The 23,110-nt window shown below is 36.5% G+C and overlaps 1 protein-coding gene across 1 annotated transcript; it reads left to right on the plus strand.

Annotated features, from left to right (window-relative positions):
- The first annotated feature begins 753 nt into the window (after positions 1–753).
- Positions 754–16,292, plus strand: LOC114879502 (forkhead box protein C1-like). Its single transcript, XM_029194477.2, has 3 exons — positions 754–1,276; positions 3,006–3,465; positions 14,539–16,292. The coding sequence occupies exons 2-3, from the start codon at positions 3,247–3,249 to the stop codon at positions 15,418–15,420; spliced, it is 1,101 nt and encodes a 366-aa protein (XP_029050310.1). The 5' UTR covers positions 754–1,276; positions 3,006–3,246; the 3' UTR covers positions 15,421–16,292.
- Positions 16,293–23,110: the final 6,818 nt, after the last annotated feature.

The raw sequence follows: 23,110 nt of genomic DNA on the forward strand, positions 1-23,110 counted from the left end.
TTTACTGAAATTTTCCGTGCTATGCGCACTGTGTGTTTATAATAAAACAAGGCAGGGAAATTTAAATACTTTAGAAACTGATACATTTCAATATGGGACGTGCAGTTCTAGAAGTTAATGCATTATGCACCGACTGTTCTAAATTTGGCAAAATTGATAAAATTGTGATTTTTTAAATGAAATGAAAATTTCATTATTTCGATATGAAATAAATTCTTCATAATTCTTCTAAAGTTAGACGTGTCAATTTTCCAACAAAATACTTTGACTTTAATATCATTGATTTGATTTTTAATACATTGAATTAATATTTTAATTTGATTTAATAATGAAAAAATTCAACTCAACATTTAAATAATTTGCATTCCAGATTGTTCAGATATCAAACCGCCCAATGCAAAAATCAAAAATTTATTTTAACTTTCCCCGTTTAGAATCAAATGTTTTTTAAACATTTCCTTCCCGTCCGCGAGGAAAGGACGGAGAACGAACGTACAATCCGAAAAAAATAATTATTACTAGAAGGCGAATGGGGTAGGGAGGCGGGACCTCCCATTGATTCGAGTGTCCAGTGCAGCGGAGCGGGCGGAGCCACGGCGGACCAATGCCGAACGCCGGCTGGACCAATGGGCGACGGGTGGGGGTGTGCACTCGCATCGGGAGTGTGGGTATCGTTTGAGCGCAGTGTCCCTGGAGACGCGACGTTGGTTGCTCGATTTTCCTCCTCTCTTCCGGTTTTCCAGTGTTCGCTTTCCGGCCGCGTGATCATTCGTGTCGCTTCCGGTAACCGGGACTCTCGTCGCCTAAGAAAATTCATCCGCCGTGCTTGTTTGTTGAAATTAAACGAGGAACTGGAAGAATAATTCTGTGCAGTGAAAAATTCTTTAAACAATATCGATTCTCGAATTGTAATATTGTTCCTTCGATGATGTTTATGGTATTTGCCGAAGAATCGAAAAACCAGGAAACCTGAAGACCTTTGAATACGATGAACTTTGAACTGTAATGGTGTTTTCGAAGAAATGTTAAGGTTAAAAAATTCGATATTCCGGGGAAGAATTTAATTCTCCTTTCAGACTCTTCATGTTTGCGAGTTCCACGATTGTGCAACGGTGCATCGCAGTCTTCTAATAAAGTCAGTGAAAAACAGTCGATTTTTCAATAAAAATTGAAATTTTTGTGGCACTTTTTGAAGAAATCTCAGTTGATTGTCGCAGGAATTGTATTGCGTCAATTCCAAGTTTTCAGGCCTCTTATTGCCACGTTATGGCAATAGGTATGTTCGATTTTATTTAACTTAATTTCAGACAAACCGAGGGAATATTTCTTACACCAAACGGTAGTTGTAAAAACAATCGCAGTTGTAACTGTTTCTTCTCATGACGAACGAATGGAAGGACTTAAATTTCGTTACATAACAGCCAGTATTTTCACGCGACTGCTAATTGTTAAATGACTTCCTATCGTTGGTAGGAAAAGTTGTTCGTGTCGCGTCGACCGATGTTATGCCCGCGATTCGAAACTTTATTTCCCGCAGTTACCTTTCGTGTTAGCCACGGTCGAGTTGATCTCGCGATTTTCATATCATTTTACATTCATTTTCCCTCGGCACGAACCCCGTCTTGTTTCGTGAACGTTGAACCGCCCACCCACGCTTTTGCGCATCATTGTTCTTCTTTGGATAATTAAGAATTCTAATTTAAAAAAAATAAATACTGTCGTCGGGAAAGGAGAATTTTCGTTTTGCGCTTTCCTGATAAATTCTTTGTGTGAATTTTTGATAAAATATTGAAAAGCAATTTAAAATTGTGTTTGTTCTTACAAAATTATTGAATTATTCAACGATAATTATTTCGCGTTGGGTTGTCGCGTGTGAATTATTTTTAAGTATTTCTGTCACGACATGCGACAACCAACAATCAGCCTTTCTATGTTAAGTTTAAACTTCAAATTGATATATCGGTGATATTTTATGTCATCAAAGCAGTCGGAGTTTCTATCTTTCATTTTCGATCGCAAAATAACGCAACAATGATTCACAGCAGACGATTTTTAAGCAAACGGAGTACTTGATCCGATCGCTAACTTAAATTTGACGTGCTGTTACGAAAGGGTTAATCCGAAAGGTTTCTTCAGCCTTGCTCGTCCTTTGTTGTCTGTAATTTGTTTGCCCCTTTTTCACAGTTCTCGTTTATTCTTCCGCCTTCTTTCGCCGCAACGAAGCACCTTTCGAACCCCAAATTCTCCGAACCTGGACCCTCCCAAACCTCTGGCGAACGTTCCTCATGAATCATGTATGTCCGACACCTACGATCGAGTAGTTCAACTGTATCGGTGGTGAAAGAAAAAAAAACGAACCGAAGAATTGCATATTTTACGCGGCGTTTTACCGAAAAATTAAGTTATACGTTTCCTCCTTTTACCCTTTCGATTACTTCTTTTGTATCTTCTAATTACAAATTAGAATCGATGACACGTGTAAATCGTGTACCATTGTTAAAGAATGACGTGTCACTTGGATAAATAAAAGAAAAATCAATATCCTTGCATGTCGGCACAAGTGGAACTAATTAGTTTTACCGTACTTCATTAGTAAATAAACCTAAAATTATACGGACACGCGAGGTCATTGGATTATCTTTTTACATTCAATCGACTCACGTGTTCGATTTTCGAATCACTTAAATAGAAATTCAGAAAAATGTTCAGTTCAGGTTACATATTTATGGAGGCGATATTTTTCTGCTTAACGCGTATCGCCTTACTTTCGAACTCGCTCCGATTATAAATTCCATCGGTATTATGCAAATTATCTCAAGGCACTCTTAACGATCATCGCGTCGGATAAGAAAATTGTGCATACAAGAAGATTCGAATAAATTTCATTAATAATTATCCGCTGTAACGAAATGAGTTTACTTAATTCGATTCCCCCGAGTCTATAAAACAAAATATCAAAGGAACTTTTTTCTTTAATAAACAGAATTTTATGTTTATTGTTTCAGGATCGAATTAACTGATCGGGTATCATCGAAACGATGACTTAAAATGATCCTGATTGAATAAAAGGGACACTCTGTCTGGTTCGATACATTCAGGATCAACGTTCCCAGTTGGTTTCACTTGAAAAGAGGAAGAAAATGTAAGAAAAAATGTGACGACAATCGTGCCCGATGAGAAGAGAGGGTGGGTGAGGATCGAAAGAGATACCGAAGGCGTGGGTGAACTCGGAGAGAGGAGATAAAGATGCCTCGGCCGTCGAGGGACACTTACGGCGATCAAAAGCCACCCTATTCTTACATCTCGTTGACCGCGATGGCGATTTGGTCGTCGAGGGATAAAATGTTACCCCTCGCGGAAATCTACAAATTCATCGCCGATCGATTCCCTTACTACAGGAAGGACACCAGGAGGTGGCAGAACTCTTTGAGGCACAATTTGTCCTTCAACGACTGCTTCATCAAGGTTCGTGCTTAATTATTCGACTGCGATTCCGTGTATTCTCGGCCGACGCATAGTGCGACGTTTGGAGGATCTAACGGGAGAAAAATATTGCGGCGAAGAAATACTAATTATCGTTGCTTTTATCGGTTCTTCTATTAATCAAAAACATTAACCCTAATCACTCACTAGGGGTCTGAAAGACCCCAACATCAACTTCAGAGATTTTTTTCTCAAAATATGATGTCTCCAGGGTTGGGAAAGTTACTTTATAAAAGTATCTAGTTACAGTTATAGTTATTGAAGAAAAGTAACGAGTTACTTGACAGTTACTTTTTTGGAATAAAAATAAAAAATAAAAATATGTCAAAGGACCCCGGACCACCGATAAATTTATATTCTTGCTACAATTATAATTCTATAAAGTTACGCATAATAATACTCAATAATACCCAATATTTTACTCAAAATTTTAATAAAAGTTTTTGTTGCATTTTAACAGTATTTGGTATTCAATTATGTCATCAAGGAAGTGTCCTCTTTGTGGCGTTATGACGGAACCACCGACGCTAAACATCCGTTCAACAGATGCACTACTCGGAAGTGCCGTGTTATATTTTATAAAATGTTTCTTGATTGCACTGTAATCGTTTAACATACTGATATTGCAGTTACTCGATTTTAAGAACCGATACAATTCTTCTTGTACGGATTCAATTTCTTTGGTTTGCTTGTTAAAAGGAAAAAAGTCATCGTGGTCGTCGAGATTTTGTTCCAGAATTGGGGAACTCTCAGCAGAACGGATTCCTAATAAATCTTCTAAATAGGAACATTTTTCGTTTTATTATGAAGATCGAAATATTATATAAAGTAACTTTTAAACTAACTATTAAAATAGTTACTACTTACCAAAAATATGTAATTAAAGTTAAGTTACAGTTACAGACGGAATAAAGAACGAAGTTAAGTTAGAGTTACCGAAAATAAGTAACTGTAACTGTAACTTCGTTGAAAATAACGAGTTACTTCCCAACCCTGGATGTCTTTAGATGATAAAAATAAAATTTCAGCCAAATATAATCAAAATTGAAAAAGTGGTCTTTCTCTAATTTTTAAACTATTAAAACTTTTCTCAGATCTCCATATAAATTTAATACCTCAGGAACATGTGCGTTCCATTTTCTCTGTATTAAGTCAAAATCTTCGGGACAATGAGTTACAGAACGATCGAAAGTTGCCCGGGGTCTATATGACCCCGTGTAAGGAATATATGATTTTTTAGAGGTGTGAGTGATTAGGGTTAATTAAATATTGATAATTATCCATGTTCGTTAAATTATTTAACACTTATACATAAAACTAGACCGCCATCCGCTTCGTGGCCGACATACTGGAGCGAAGCGACTGATTTCCAGTAAAAGTAACTTTAACAGAGTAATTGAAACTCGACTTTAATTGCGCTTAAATTGCGATTTAAAAGTCGATCAAAACAAAACAAAACGAAACAAGCCAAGTTTTAATTTACGGAACACGAATACAAATTACGATTTCTCTCATAGACTTAACATCGGTATCGGTTTCTGTGACCATTCCTAAAGGACACCAGCGATCTCTGATTTTATTCTACAGGGTGTCCCGTAACTGATGGTACAAGCGAGTAGGGATGTAGAAAATGTAGAATAAAATTTTTTATATGACGCTTTTAGCCATGGTTAAGCGAAAATACAAGGAAATCTGTTGAATAGATAGGATTTATTGGATTAGGTGAGGTTACAAGGTGTAGGATACAGTTTTCTCTTTTATTTATTTGTACGACATTCTACGGTGAGCGCCATGCTTAGGCTGGATTCACACTATCGGTTCGGTCGGGTAAAATATACTCCAATGTAAATCTTATGAGAGCATTCACACTATGCGTCCGCTCCAGCTCCGGTTCGATCACGCTCCAGTCCCGGTTCGGTCTCGATTTCTCATGAAGAATATTTTCCTGGAGCGGGACTGCGCTCCCTCGTTTGAAACGCTTCAGCTCGTACATTTCCACCTTGTCTTCGTAGATTGTTTACATGATTTGTCTCAATGTATTCCAAATTCTTTTCGCAATTTAAGATCGACTATTTTTAATAATATAATGCAGAATGCATGTCGTTAAAATAATTGTAGTGGCATTTTCAGGATTAGCTATGAGTTTTCTACAATAAACTCTGAAGGTTTCTGATAAAATCCCAAATGCACACTCGACTAATCTTCTTTCTTTACATAATCGATAATTAAATTTTTTTTTTAATATCTTCTATACTTTTTGATCCTAGATAAGGTTGCATTAAATATTTCTTTAATGGAAATGCTTCATCACCTAATATCACATAAGGTGCTATTGTCAGTGGAGAATCCTCGGGAACATTCAATTTGCAACTTTGTAAACTTTTTCCGAGAGCAGAGTTCGCGAAAATACCACCATCATTACTTTTTAACCGACTTCGAAAAAGGAGAAGGTTACTCAATTCGATCAGTATACAGGGTGGCCCACATAACTCTTAACAGCTCAATATCTCGAAAACTATGACATCGATTTTAAAGTTCTTGGTGTTAAATTGCATGGATCTGAAGGGCCTTTCTAACCACATAAACATGAAATTGCCCCCCCTTCTTCTTTAATGGGGGGGGCGGGAACCCCCTTTAAAACGTTACATATTTAAATTCTGCAGGAAAAAACAAGTAAATTTTGTCTGAAATATTTTTATGTCAGATATTTCCATGATGACATTATAACAGTTTGAAGTTTCGACTTGTAGGTACTTACTTGAAGCGCTCGGAAATAGCGTTATTGAATTGCGTCTGTAAAATTAGCACCCCATTTTCAAAAAACAAAACTTTTAGCAACAGTTCTATTTGCACCCGCAATAGTTCTATAGTTCCAGATAGGTTTCAGAAATAGTTCCGGCGAAATACCTGAAAAAACAGCATTTTGAAAATATGAGATGCCAACTTCGCGTGGCACCGCATCATGCGAAAAATGTTATTTAAATCATCATACTGAGAACGTTTTCATAAATAACTAAGTCAAACTCAAGAATTGTACCTACAAGTCGAAACTTCAAACTGTTATAATCTCATCTTGGAAATATCTGACAAAAAAATGTTTCAGACAAAATTTACTTGTTTTTTCCTGTAGAATCTAAATATGTAACGTTTTATAGGGGGTTCCATTTAAAATTATAAAGGTACCCCCGCCTCCCATTAAAGAAGAAGGGGGGGGCCACTTCATGTTTATGTAGTTAGAAAGGCCCTTCAGATCCATGCAATTTAAGATCAAGAACTTTAAAATCGATGTCATAGTTTTCGAGATATTGAGCTGTTAAGAGTTATGTGGACCACCCTGTATATTTCTTTTTTCGTATGAACCTATATTTACAGCAGTAAATTTATAATTTGCATCTACTAATGCCAAAAGTACAATCGAAAAAGACTTTTTATAATTGACTATCAGATCGAGAGCGGCCCGAAAGTTGCATAGCAGTTGCATAGAGACCAGATCGGGACCGAACCGATAATGTGTATCCAGTCTTATACTTCTTCCGTTCGATAGGCGTCCAGGTATTGTCGCCGAACTCTCCTATCGGGATCTCTCTTTCTCTCTTCTCCGGCAGGCGTTCAGGTATTATCGCCGTACTCTCCTGCCGACCAAGAGCGGCCGATGGTCTTACCTCGTTCTCTCTCTCGGATAACAGCAGGTGAAATAGGCCTTTAATTTATATCCGCTCGTTGCTATCCGCGGCCGCCGAAATCAACGTTCTCGTCGTCAAGAATGAATTTCGCGTTCCGCTTCCCGCGATAGCCTATCATCGACCTTTCCCGAAATTGTCTGGACGTTTCCATACCTCGTCGTTTTCGCGAAGTTTCTTTCTTTACCCATGTTACACGCCTTATTTTCGAAAAAAATAAGTTTGAAAATTTATGGTGTACGCGTGTACTTGATTTAGCTCCAGTTCGACGGATTTTACTATCTTACTGTTCCGAGTAGGAGAGTACTTCCGTGTTTCTTGCAATGTTTATCGAGGCTGAAGCTGGTCCAAGTGCACGCGAACTCGAAAAATTTTCAAACTTAATTTTTTCTACATTTTCGATTCAATTCTTCATGGAAGAATCACCCCCTACTCGCTTGTACCACCAGTTACGGGACACTCTGTATATAAACACTCGCAATGACCATTGTGATCGGCTTGCAAAGAATGGTCAAAATTGATAATCTAGATTTTCAGTTAAAAAGTCACAAAAATCCCGATCAGACGTTTAATAGCGGAGCTTCGTTTCAATAAACATACAAAATGATTATAAAAATTCAGAGTTCCTAAAAGAGTACAAATATATCTTAAATAATGAAAGAAGAGAACAATTAGTAGGAAGAGTCAGAGGAGGACTATGCATACTGCACAAGGAAAACGTAATAGAAATGTAGAGAGAATCTCAATTAATTGGGTTATGGATATGCATAAAAAGCAAAGTAGAAGAAAAAGAATAATGATAGATAGATAGATTTATTTGACGCCTTCCTAGCAATATAACATAGAAAATACTAGAAAATAATAAAATATAATATAGACAATGGGCTCCTCTGGTGACAGACCCAAGGTAAAACTAAGATTATGTTTCTACATTCACAGTCAAAATAAAGTAGAAATTCAAAATACAAAATTCAAAATAGAAATAAAAATGAAAGTAAAAATAAAATAACATAAAGTAACAAAAACCCAATAACTTCTTGATAAATGCATCTAATGTCTTGCCCCATTCAAAACAGCACTAATCTCAGTACACTAATCGGTCTTTGGTTTGTCCTGAAAAAGAATATATGATTCGGCTAATTTTTATTTTTTAATGTTCGTAATAGTCCGAATAAGGTTTTTAGGGAAAGAAAAATTGGGAAAGTTGCCCGGAAAAATGGAAAATTCGGGAAAAAATGAAAGTGCTTTTTTCTATGGGATACAATCGTTAATAGATACAATGATCACTCAGAAATGTGTTTCTTTCTCATTTTTACTTTGTTTACACATTTCAATAGCTTTTCACAAATTCACAAAACGATCGCAAACTTTATTGAAATTTGGACAGGACGTCTGTCGGGCCATTTTTTTGGATACTTCTCAATTTATCCGAAAAAGTAGAGGTCCAGCGTAAAATCATCCAGTGTAAATAGAATTTCAATATCTTTTTTAAGCAGAACGGTTTGCAGATTCGTAATCAGCGTACAAAACACTATAAGAATTACCTAGCTGGGATCGGAACACAAAAAAAGTTAGAATTTGTTGGACAGTGCAATTGTGGGTGGTGATTTTAATAAAAGAATTGGGAAACGGCAACCAAGTGGTATTTATTGTTAGTATGGAGAAGCAATCACAGCTGAAACACAAGACAGAATAAAGACAGTGTAATAAGCAAAACAGGAAGAATACTATGCGAACAAATGGACGAACTTGGATTAATAGTGCTAAATGGAAGAAGTAAATCAGAAAAATGGAAGTCTGCTTTGGAATACGTTCTGTTTGGAGCTGACAAATTTTACTCGGTATACGACATTTTTTTCTGTGAATTTTGCGTCATTTTTAAATAATTATCTCAGAGGAAAAATTAAATTAATAATCAATTATATTCGGAGTTGATGTATTATTAACTGACTGATCATACAATAAACTATAACCGCAAAACAGGAGACAATAAAATTTATTCCATTTGGCTTGTTAATTAAGAATCTATCATTAGGTTACATTTATATTTTGCAAATTAATTATGTTAAATAAACTGGCGAATATTTTTTATAAACTTCTAGGAAATTGTTTAAATGCTGTTCATGACATAAACAGTTGTTCAATTATTTTACAATCTCATTAATGTAGGTATAATATCAATAGGAGTTTCTTTTGACATGAGAACGGATTAATTACTTTTACATTACTTCTTATGGGAAAGGTTGGTTTGGCATACGCATGGGCGTCCGCAAGGGGGGGCAATCGGGGCACTTGCCCCCCCCTTGGATAGACAGAGAGTCTATTTATTGTCACCTTCGTTTGGAACTCCGTCTCTTTCTCGCTCGAACTATCTTGTATCTCGAATTGTTCTTGATTCTCCTTTTCTTTCACACGGCTATAGCATACATTCGTTAATCTAGAAGTGATATTTTATATCATCCCCCCCCCCCCCCCTCCCCCAAAAGAATCCTGCGGATGCCCATGGGTATACGTCCTATTCGGTATAAGTCCAAACATCAGGAACGGATTAAGGTCGTATACCGAGGTACCACTGTACGCTCATAGACTCAAAGGGCCTCAGAACAATAGACATGATATGGACAGACATAATTATGCTACAGGAAATTGAAGACTTCACAGTAGTAGAAATGGGAACATCCGATCACTTACAGATTGAAATGATTATAAAAATTTTTCTGTTAATTTATAATTGATATTTAGATTTTCTGCTAAAATGGTCTCATTTTAATCTTTACACGCGATCTTCTCGAAAAATGTTCATTTTTCGAAAAAAGTGTTTAAACGAAACATACTCTGTTCGAAGGGGGACATGCAATGGTGGACACATGGAGGCGACTCCGAGATTTGAAGGTGACCTTTGTTGTTTTAAATGGAATGGGGTACTTTTTTATGCATCAAACGATGTAGCTAGACATTCTTTATAAAAAGTACTGACCTATGTACGTCGAAAAGCTGGTAGTTCAGGAGATATTTCAGTTTAAATAATTCTACTACAGTGACTGATATGAAGCAGCGTACGTATTATTGACGAATGTGGCAAAATATCAGCCGTTACATTAAATAACGTAGGCCAGTCCTTACTTCATCGATTTCAAAAATGTTGTGATGCAAATGATCGTTATGTTCAACCATACTTGTAAATAAACGCTAATGTCAGTACGAATTTTAGAATTATTTAAACTGAAATATCTCCTAAAGTATCAGCTTTTCGACATACATAGGTCAGTACTTTTTTTATAAAGAATGTCTAGCTTGCATTGTTTGATGCATAAAAAAGTACCCCATTCCATTTAAAAAAAACAAAGGTCACCTTCAAATCTCGGAGGCGCCTCCATGTAGAAATAAACAGAAAAATGAATATTTTTAGATTAAAATGAGACACCCTGTATAGGGGGAGTGCGCCTAGTACCGGTCGGCACCTAGTATCGGACAATAGCTATATCTACAAAAACTGAAATGTGACAAAATTGTTTCAACCGTTAAAAGAAAGGAGAGGATAAAACGTTTGACGGTTGAAACAATTTTATTACATTTCAGTTCTTTTAGATATAGCTAATGCCCGATACTAGGGGAACTCCCCCTAATGTCACTGGGTATATCTATGTCGGTTGCGAAATTGATTTGGTTCCGCTAGATCGACCAAACGTCACACTGCGCCGATTTCATATCTCGATAGATCTTTTTATAGATCTCGACGATGTCTGTCGAATGAGCCTAGTCAGAGGACCTGCAAATGCACAATAAAAGAGTTATAAAATTTGTCAAATTTATTTATTCTTTTAAATTTAACACATACAGTCCCTGGCCATCGAATTAGGACCACTCCAAATTTTCAGCATTTTTCATGTTTTCTATAAAATTAAAAGGCCTGTTCAAATTGTAATGATATAATTTAGTAGCTACTAACACAATACACTACTACTGTACATAACACTATTAACACATGTTAATATCTCGTATTTCCACCCTTTGCATTGTATCCTTTCCAGTATGCTTCGTATGTTGCTTTATCATATAAAGTTTTTAAAATCCTTCGAGATACGTTTATATATTACTAAAAACTACAACATATTTAAATTTAAGCAAAATCCGACATGGTGCTCCAAAAGGTGTCCGATTTCGCATGGAATGCCCCATATGCTTTTTATATCTTCGTTATTTTCCCAAATATCTGTACTTTTTGTTTTCAACTCAGATAACGTGGTGCTTAGAGAGTTGTAAACAAGCCTTTTGAGTAGGCTCCAGACAAACACTCGCACAGTCCTTAATCGCTCATCGCCCACATCATTTTATTTTCATCATAATAGTAACAAATCTATTGCTATGTATACCTGGTTGTCAATGTATTTAGTAATAATTTGAATGACCTAAGATAATTTACCATATATGATACACTATATAGCCATAAAAGTGAAGTTTTCGTACGTGGTCCTAATTCGATGGCTAGGGATTGTGAATAGAAGGGTTAAGGCTGAATTCCTTTGAAACAGTTGTAAATGTAATAAAAATTCTGTATTCTCCCGAATAGAAACTTTGTATCTTATCGAATTGAACATTCTATGATTTGAATAAAAAATATTTTTGGTTAGGTTTAGATTAGGTTAGGTCGAAATGTATGCTTTTTTTTACAAAATTAGAAATTTAAAAACATAAAATTTTTTTTTAATTTGCGGGGAATAAGACATGGTTTGTTTAACAGTACCCGTCGAGAATTTTTTCAGAATATTCAGTGGATTGCAAAAGTATTCGGACACCGTTTAAAACAGAATACCTGATTTAAAATTGGACCAAATGACTTGAGGTTTTTTGAGAAGCTATACAAATTAATTTACTAAGATACGTGCTTTTGTCGTTTTAAAAAATTACAATTTGTTGAAATCGTGAAAAAGAAATGAAGAGTAATTTTTCAACTTTTTTATGTGAGCCTATAATGAAAATTTAAAATATGTCTTTCGTGGATTCAAATGAGTTATGTGTATGCTGAAAGTTAAAAGTAATTAAAATTTCCGAAAATCGCGACTTTTCTTAGTTATGTTCTTAATTACTTATCTCTTTATTTTTATTTTTTTATATTTAATTACTTTAATATAATACTAGTTGACCAGTGTGAAAAATTTTTATTCATACATCAATTTTTATATAGATTATTAGAAAAATTGAAATTCAACTTTGTTGTGCGCGCCTAACTCTGATTCAAGTCATCCAATGTAACTGGTCAATAGCTCAAATGAAAGAGCTTGATTACCCCAATTAGAACCGAAGATAAGAAGCTTTGAGTGGAGAGAAATTCCAGAAAAATCACGTTTGAGTACATATATAATTTAAGAGGGGCGAAAGGTAGATGTATTCCAATGCTTGTTGCGTTATCTATGCAAGAATACCTTTCATTTAAAAAAAAAATAATGCAAATCAGGCGGATAGAACTGCCGGACGAACTCGGAATAGAATTCATAAATTTTTTTAATGTATAGCTATACTAATATATTTAATTACTTTATTTAAAGGGTATACCACGATAAGATGGTCAAAAGTGCCCTTGAGCCGATTTTATTGAGCTATGCACCATTTTATAGCTTATAATAAAAAACCATTGTACACCAAGTTTCAACCCTGTATCTTAACCGGGAGGGTAGTTACAGGGTAAAATTGAAAAAACGGTTTTTGCCATATTTTCCCTATTTATTGATATTCAAAAAATCTGAAAAAATCTGAAAAAATTCTAGACATGTTTTTTTATGATTGTGAATTTTCTCAAGTTTTTTGAATACCACTAAATAGGGAAAATATGGCAAAAACCGTTTTTTCGATTTTACCCTGTAATTACCCTCCCGGTTGAGATACAGGGTTGAAACTTGGTATATAATGATCTTTTTTTATAAGCTATTAAATGGTGCATTGTTCAATAAAATTGGCGCAAGGACATTTTTGACCTTCTTATCCTGCTATACCCTTTTAATTACTTATAACTTCTTAGAGCATTGACCGATCTCGATGAAATTTTCAGCATACACATAACATACTTTTTACAAATGTTATATTTCAAATTTTTATTACAGGCTCAGATAAAAAATTAAAAAGATTGCCTTTTGCTATTTTCTTCCTGATTTCGACAAATTGTAATTAGTGTAAGGTAATGTTTTAAATATCTTATAATAGTAAATTAATTTGTATACCTTTTCAAAAAACCTCAAGTCATTTGGTTCAATTTTAAACGAGGTATTCTATTTTAAACGGTGTCCGAATATTTTTGCAGCCACTGTATATATTTTCCAAAAATGGGACCAGGAAAACACTGAACTGTATCCAATTTATTCTTCTTCTTCTTCTTTTGTGTCTCGTGTCAATTTGTATGAAATAATGAAGGTTTGAAAAAAGAAAAAAAATCTAATTACAATTAGAATGACTTCTTAATGCAACCGAGTCATTGCTGTTGGAGGGTTTGCGAAAGAGCAAAATGATTTCGTGATCGTCCAGCGAGACGATCGTATTTCTTGAGGATATTCAGGTCGGAGGCAGGTGCAAAACAGATGGTCGAAAAATAGAATAGAGAACGAGTGCTGACACAGCTTGTCCGGCCGCGTTAAAACGGACCCAAGGCTCGATAAAAAAATCATCTTTTTATCTGTTTTCCACTTCGCAATCATCCTGTTTATTTCTCGTTATGCCTGTCTTACCAGGCTGATGATAATCGCGAAATTGGTTAGCTATATTCCTCGTTATTGAAATTTAATGTTATTTTCAATGAATATTTATTAACACTAGAACTACCAAACCAGTCAAAATGATTGGTTTCAAGCTCCTTATTTTAAGTTATAAATTTTATCGAGGTACTTTTGTTGAAATGTATGTTGCCTGTTATCCCGTTAACTATAAAAATTAATTGCCTGAAATATGTACTTTTGTCTTTTAAAAAATTACAATTTATTGAAATCGTGAAAAAAAATAGTGAATGATAATTTTTTAACTTTTTTATCTGAGTTTGTAATGAAAATTTAAAATATATCTTTCGTAGATTCAAATAAATTATGTGCATGCTGAAAATTTCATCGAAATCAGTCAACGCAATTAAAAGTTACAAGTAATTAAAATTTTTGAAAATTTCGACTTTTAATTATGATTTTAGGTGAGAAGTCGAAATTTTCGGAAATATTAATTAGGTACTTGTAACTTTTAATCGCGTTGACCTACATAGAATTATAAATATAATAACTTAAAATGATTATACATTAAACAATTTGAATAAATGCGAAATTTAAGTAAAAATTTAGAAGTGCCCAGAACGTTAAATGTATAAAAGCACTTAACGACACGTTTTTGAAATGATTGTTCCCAGGTGCCCAGAGGACCCCATCGCCCAGGCAAAGGTGCGTACTGGGCGCTTCACCCAGCCGCCCTCTCGATGTTCGAGAACGGTTCGCTGCTTCGTCGTCGGAAACGGTTCAAGCTGCACAAACCCGACAAGGAGTTGCTGAAATCGGAACTCCAGGCACTGGCGTCGGCCATGCCGCCGCCTCCCCACTCGGAGTCCTCGCCGGTCATCACGATAAACCCGAGCGCCCAAACGAATGGCCTGACGGTCGCGAATCTGCACCGCCTTCGCGACGATCTGCTCCGTTGGGAGCTGCACGAGCGTCGCCTCGGGATGACTTCCGGCGGGAACAGCTCTCCCGGCTTCTCCGCACCGGAAGCCGGCTCCAGCTACTATCTGCTGTCGCCGGAAGTTCGACAGAGACTCGCCGGGACCGACGAGATCCTTCGCGGCTACGAGAACAACCTCCTCCAAACGGGTAGCTGGAGCTTCCCCGGGTTCCAGGTGTCCCCGTACGTCTCTCAGCTGTCCTACTTTCAAACCGACATACCGGACAGCAGACAAATCTGTCCCGGCGCCACGGAGACCAGCATCTCCGACAAGACTGAGTCCAGACCGTTCCTGGACACCGGGGGAAGGAGCAGCAATTCAGAGCCCGATGGCAAGCTTCGTTCCTCTTCCATTTTGGAGGCCGGCATCTCCAGTCAGACGAGCATCCAACCCGAGCAACAGAAGAAGAAGAAGAAACCCTTCACCATTGAGAACATCATAGCCCCCGATGATCAACAAATGTCCGGGAACATGGAAGACGAGAAGAGAGGACATCTACTCGTCCCCCGACCTCTCTACGCGGGATTCCCGTTCGGTCTGTCCACCGCCAAGGTACCATACGAGACTGCTACCTGAACAGTGTCCTGTGAACGATTTCGCCCTAAAAACTGACGGACAGTTACTCCATGTTGATGTTTCTGTTACGGTTCCAGCGAGGAGAACGGGGGCTTCCGGTGACAGTGATGGTGATTTTCCTCGGAATTCTGTGTCCTTTGGTGATTCCATCGATCTGTGCGACGAGGAACGTGTATTTTTGGTGAATTTTCATTCCTAGTTATCTAGTAACTTTTCATTTTTCACCGGTCTTCTTAAAGAAATTGCAGTATTCTTTCTGGTTCTTCGAAATATCAGATTTTTCTTCGTTTTTCAAATTCTTTCTATTCTCGAGAAAATATTCTAATGGAAAAGGATGATGGAATAACAGAGAATGGTACTATTTAGAAACGTATGGGAAATGTTTATACCTACACGATATATAAAAATACTCGAACGAAAGTGTCGGTTACACTTGGAAAGTGTTCGAAGCCGCAAGTTTCTAGCTCCTATATTCGTAGCTCCTTAATAGTCACACTATGTCATCCTTTAACACGTAATTACGAATCTAATTAATTTTTAAGATCTTTCCAAAGCTCTCGACAAAGTAACCTAGCTAAATGCTTCTTCGAATTTCTAATTAATACATTGTTGACCGGTCACGAGCTATTTTTAATTAGCTATTTTTAATTTTCGAAACTCAGGGTAATATATAGGATATTGTAAAAGCTTTATTACAAAAAGAAAATTACTTTTCTTGATATTTAGATTTTTAGTGTTACAAAGATTTCAGCCATTTCGGATCGCAATGGTAAAGAATTTTTCAATTAATTAATTGCAGACACTTTTTCCGACTGTCCTAGGTATTTTTAAATATATTGCAATGATCTGATTGCTATACGGATTATTGCACACAAAAAATTACTAAAATATAATACACAGTATTATTTAAATTCATTAATAATTAATAGATTCATTAAATTCAAGTTTTATTTAAATTCATTATTATAAATAAAGTATATTGAAGATTATTTAAATTGTTTCACTTTCAAACTTAATTAGGAAATAAAAGCTGGCGACATGAGATAGCCCGTTGGTCAACAATGCGTTAATACAGACGAATTTTATTAATCACCAGTTGATATTTGTATCGAGTTGTACAACTATTTAGACTTCCTGAAGAATTATAATTAAGAGGAGCGATTCTAGAGAGTATAAAAACTAATAAATGGGAAAAAAGGTAAATATTTAGATTAACGTATCCAGCACCGATCACCTTGACCTTGACATATGTTATCAAGGTCATCAGTCTGAGTAACTTTTCCTTATAACTTAATCGTCGCTCATTGCTTATTAAAAAGTTAGGAACTAAAAAAGATTTGTAAAAATCAAAGTGGAGATTTGTAAAAATCAAAATGGAGATTTGTGAAAATTAAGGTGGAGATTTGTGAAAATTAAGATGGAGGTTTGTAAAAATCATGATGGAGATTTATAAAAACCAAGATGGAGATTTGTAAAAATTAAGATGGTGCAGATTTCTGAAAATCAAGATGGAGATTTGTGAAAATCAATACACGGAGAGTTGATAAAGAGTTCCGTCTTCCCTATTAGAGGGCTCCATTCAAAAAATTTAACCTAAAAATCTAATCTAAACCTAACCTAACCCAAAATCGAAATATGGTCACGAAGTACACGCGGACAATGGAGCAATAATGGCGCGGATGCAAATGGCTTTGGGTTAAGTTAGGTTAGATTTCTTTATCAACTCTCCATTTATTCCCTCTTCCATTAATTATTATACATTACTTGTTAGCGGATATAACGAATAAGTACTTAAACAATTTGTATACCGAACAATATAAATATTTATTCCCTTTCACTAATTATATTGTTTCTTAGTGGATATAATTTTGAAATAATGTAAAAAATTGATCTATTCTCTCAGAATATATCGACGATTAAGTTATAAGGAAAAGTTACTCAAAGTGATGACCTTGATAACATATGTCAAGGTCAAGGTGATTGGAGGTACTTTAATGTAAATATTTACCAAAAAAACATTGAACAAAAGAGAGCGTTATTTCGATAGAGTCAATAATATTAGAAATAAAGGCCTTAATTGTCGAATTTACGATTCGTTCCCCCCAAAAAAGTATTTTCGACTCGGAAAGAAGAAACTTTTCAACGAATAAACTTTTCTTTTCGATTCGAAAATTAACGTAGATCAATTTTTCCAATAGATTCGATTTATCAACGTTCTTCTTTTAAAACACAAACCTTTCCATTTACCAGTAAGAAGTATTTTTCAATTGTGATTATGTAAGTAGGAACTTTTCTATTTTAGTCAGTATTCCTGATCGTTTACGCAGATTTGTATAATAAAAAATTTTACATCTATTTGTATAAATTTTGTTCTTTGACAGCGAATGATCTACAAGCGTAATATAATTAATGTACCCGATCGTACTCTCACGAAGATGCCCGTAAATGTAAACGTTGCTTCGTGATTAAATAAATTATTGTATATATCTGAAAACCATCGTGTTCCAACTTTTTATCCTCTAAAAATGAACCTTCATCCCCTTATTATCATTAGCGTAATTAAGATTCTTTTCTAGGGTGCCTTTAAAAATGTTTCAACTTCAGAATTTTAGAACAGCAATTATCTGCCTAATTACGTCAATTCGTGTAACGACTCGTCAATTAAATCTTGTTTTTTAGCGGAGAATAAATAAGGTATCAAAGGATGCTTTCAATGTTTGTCGGTAGTGCGAGGGAATTATTGGTATTAAACGAACAAGTACCCGGGCCGATGCTGCTTTCGAGCCACAAAATTCCTTCTAATTTAATATCCCTGGCCGATAAATCATTCAGAGCTTTCTAATTTGGTAGGAGGCCCTTTGGCCCGAACCAGAATTGGCCCTTTGTCGGAGCCAGGCCCGAAGTGCGAAGAATCCCATTAAACGCCATAAAGGAAGAATTTCTTTTTTCTTTACCTCCTATCCTATCCCCGCTCCTTCCGCTTCTTCGATAGTTCTCCACAGTTATTCCAGTATTAATTATACCGATACTCCATTACGAAAGCAATCTGCGATTACGAAGAATTTGAAAAAATAAAGAAGAGGATAACCGTTTTGGGTTGGATTGCAGTTTCCCGGGTAATTAATCTCGATCGGGATTAAGGTCGGAGAAGACGGTAGGAAGTGTCCCGAGGTTGACATCACGTGGCGTTACAAAGTTATGGCCATTTTAAAAAATCACAATTTTTCAAAAATTTTCCGATAATTTCGAATCCAAAAAATAACCTAACCTAACCTAACTTCAGCTAGAAAAGCTAGTCTTTAACTTAGCTTAGCTTAGCTTAAAATGGCCATAACTTTGTAACGCCACGTGATATCGACCTCGGGACACTTCCTACCGCCTTTTCCGACCTTGATTTATCCGATAAAATAGTCGAGATCAATTACCCGGAAAACTGCAATCTAACCCCATTTTGAAATATTTTACACATTTTTATATAACACATTTTTAATAACAGTAATGGTATCCGATATTTTTTTTTTAATACACGTTTTAAATGGTATTAGTGGAACAGTTGGTGGGCCAAGGATGACTTTAGCGGTTGCTTACCGTTGAAAATGATCCTTAACGAAAGATCCATTTATCATAGGTTGGTGGCAGTGGTCGTGTGAAAGTTCCTAGGGTTTCTGCTCTTCCCCGCCTTTTGTTTTCCTTCTTCTCTTTTTTTGCCGCCGACCAGAAAGAATCTATTGTTATCTTCGTAATCTTCGCGTTCTTCGAATACCTCGATAGCCTTCTTTTTCTTCTTTTTTTTTTTCAATTTATCCTGTTAATTATTATTTTCGACATTTACATCGGTGATACGTGTACTCGCAAGTATTCGGCTACATTTGGACAATGATCGTACAAAGGGGCGGGGTAAAAAGAAAAGGAAGAAAAGAGAGGAAGGTAAAGAAAGGAAAGCGCGAGAAACAGGCGTGTCCGTGAATTAAGTGGAAAAACGTGTCGATTTCACGCACGGCACTGAATTAAGAGCACAAAAGGCCTGCTTTAAAAGGGGCTTTGTCCTGGCAAATGGGAAACCGTCGGGGACAGGGCATCTAGAGGCGAGGATACGCTGCTGTTATCAATACGATTATACCGTAATCTCGATACCTGCGAGATTTAATAACGAATCGTGATCGTTGGTGGTCCAAACCACCCTTCTCGCCTTCCCGTTTTTTGTATTCGCCCGATGAAAACAGCCAGAAGGCCTTAATCTCGTACGTCAATCCTTGTGCTCCATTGTAGAACAAAGCGTTTCGAATGCACCGGACGTGTTCCCAGATCAATTTCTCGCAAACATCGAATTAAAAAACAAACTTTCATTTCTGATCCAAAATTTCCAGGCAATTCTTTCCATGCGAAATTTCGTTCGAAGAAACGAAGGTAATTATTTAGATTACGGACGGCATCTTCGATTTCGATGATTTTTATTAAATATGTTGTAGAAATCAACATTTTGAACAACTTTTTCCTATACATATAACCGCCGCTCGGTCTTAGTTTTCGAGATATTTTCGAAAAATTGTCGGAACTGACACATTGAGTTCTGCCCAACCGCGTATGTTCGTGACAACGTACGCTAGGATCGCCGCTTTTCTACTGTTTCTGCAGACAACACGGCGACCGATGACCAATATATACCCTAACCTAACCTAATAACTAAGCCGCGCAGGTTGGAAGATGGTGGGGAACGCAACGAGCTCTTCGCCAATCAGGGCGAAGATGTGCACGAAAGAACGAAAACTGATCTTTTTGCAGTTATAGACTTTGGTAACGGCAGGTATACCTAATCAGTGAATTAGGTTAGGTTACGCTAAAGCAATATTCTGGTCGCAATTAGGCGACCAGACACAAACTGAGATTCAAAATCATTAAAATTAGTTAAATTTAATTTTTAAGCCCACCCGTTATATATATATATTGGTGTCGGTCGCCATGCTGCTGCCTGCAAAAACAATAGAAAAGCGGCGATCGCACACTAACGCGTAAGATGTAACACGGACGCACACGAACAGACAGAATTCAATGTATTAGTTTCGACAGTTTTTCGAAAATATATCGAAAACTAAGGCCGAGCGGCGGTTATATATTGCTTTAGCCTAACCTAACCTAATTCACTGAATAAGTAGATTAGCTTGGGTTAGGTTAGGCTATATTAAATTCCTGGCTGCCATTATAGTTTCTTTAGCCTAACCTAACCTAATTCACTGATTAAGTAGATTAGCTTGGGTTAGGTTAGGCTATACCTATTAAATTCCTGGCTGCCGTTATAGTTTCTTTAGCCTAACCTAACCTAATTCACTGATTAGGTAGATTAGATTGGGTTAGGTTAGGCTATATTAAATTCCCGGCTGCCATTATAGCTACAATACGTTGAAATCATGAATACGAAAGGTATATATTGGTTATCCGTCGCCGTGTTGTCTGCAAAAACAGTAGAAAAGCGGCGATCTCACTAACACGTACGTTGAGCAGAATTGAATGTATTAGTCTCGACAGTTTATCGAAAATATCTCGAAAACTAAGGCCGAGCGGCGGTTATATGTATAGGAAAAAGTAGTTCAAAATGTTGATTTCTGCAACATATTTAAAAATCATCGAAATCGGAGTTGCCGTTCGTAATGTAAATAATTACTGAAACGAAACGTCGAGGAATCGTGAGACGAAGACCCCTGGACTAGGATGAAGGGTGGAATCCTTTCTATTAATCAGCGCCCGTCGTTTCTATTGTGCCGTATCCTGCAATAATCTGCGCGTCACACGGCGACTCGATCGTTTGCGATCGTTCGGCGTTAAACCGGCACGCACACCGTGAGATCGTGCAATTAACCATCAACGTTATCCTGTTAAATTAATGCAATTGCTGTCGGTCTGAAAGCAAACCGAACCGATTGTAACGACTCCTTTTTCATTATAAAGACGGAACGCAAGGTTTTCTCCGAGTTTTTCAGTGAGACCCATTAATCGGCAACTCGGCTACGGGAGATTAAAAGATCGTTAGGGAAGTTCGAGAGGCGATCTTAAAAATCATTCCCAACGTCTGAATGAATGTTATTCGGTACAATAGTCAGGAAATTTTATTAATTCGTCTCTCTTTTAAAAAAAGTAATATAATTCACCAACATATTAAGGTGAAATGGAATCAATTACCGGAATGATAAAGTGTGTTACAGCGTTCCACTCCTTTGTTTTCCATTATTCATTTTCGAAAGCACGACAAGTAGGGCGTGTCTCGTTCTTTCGTTACAGCTCTTCATGGTTATGAGAGACGCTACAAGTTCGATTACACGCAAGCGTACGAGCGAACGCGTTTAACTCCTGCAATTACAGAGATACGGTTGCCGGTGCGACCGAGATGATGTATGATTTTCCACCAAAGCTTTTCCATATCGAAGAATAATCCTTATACCCGGTCCGTTCGAAAAACGGGAAGTTGTAACGAAATCGGTACCGGTTGGATATTAAATTGACTTCTGCTTCCCTTTTTTCCTTCTTCCACGGTGTTATAGGCATTAATAAATTAGCTCTTTCAACGCAAACAATTTCCATGATGGATGTGCACCGTTGGACAGTTACCGCGATAGTAATCGCGGTATTATGTTGATAAAAATCTACAGATGATGTTTAAATTATGAATTAATTCGACGATAAAGGAGAGATAGAAGTAGAACGAGAATAGTGTAGATACGCTTTGAAATTGCCAAAGGTGATGGTGCTACAATGTAAAAGAGATAAGGCAGATCGGGGTCAAAGATAACAATTTGACTTTGAACGATAATTACACAAAAACTATATCATTTAATTCAAAATTTTACATAAGTATCTGATATTATTGAACTGCAGCAATTTCGCTTTATGAATAATTGAAGTTATTAATGAAAAATGAAGACCGGAGAAAGGGGGTCGATAGTAACAAAATATTTACTGTAATTATAACACAAGATTTTATTTGTTTCAAAATTGAAGCAATAAATAGTTAGCTGTGTTTGACACAACTATCGATAAGATATGGATGTGTGTATTTCAATTGTAATATTTTTGATAATTAATAAATTTTTAATTATTTACAACGCCACGGGGAAACTTCCGAAAGGCCCCGTCATTCTAGGTGGATGAGGTTCTGTTACTACATCTAACCCTAACCCTAACCCTAACCCTAACCGTTTCAGAGATACACGTAACTATTGGTTAGCCCATAAGCTAGACTTAACTAGAGATAATTCTCACAAATGACATCACAAACTGATTCTCGCAGGTTACTACATCTAACCCTAACCCTAACCCTAACCTATAGAGGTTGTCACCCTCCTAGTGAGACAAAGTCGAGCACCGCCGATCACTGGGTCGAATGTGAGTATATTTCGTATATCTCGAGATCGGTTAGAGATCCAGCTCTGTAATTGGTCTCATTCGATTTCTCGCGTCCTAAAGCACCTATATACAGAACCTCATCCACCTAGGGTAACGGGGCCTTTCGGAAGTATATCCAGAAAATGACACGCTGATAATGTAAATATTAATTGAAATTAATATCGAGGTTCTCGTCGCTGCATTATTTCCCCGAGGGAAGCCTACGCGAAAGGTTGGGAAATGGCTTTTCTATAAGGAAAGAGACCTCCGCCGTTGACATATAAATTAGAGATTGAAATTCGCAATAAAACCAAGG

The sequence above is a fragment of the Osmia bicornis genome, chromosome 16, assembly GCF_907164935.1.
Source record: "Osmia bicornis bicornis chromosome 16, iOsmBic2.1, whole genome shotgun sequence".
Taxonomy (NCBI): Eukaryota; Metazoa; Arthropoda; class Insecta; order Hymenoptera; family Megachilidae; genus Osmia; species Osmia bicornis.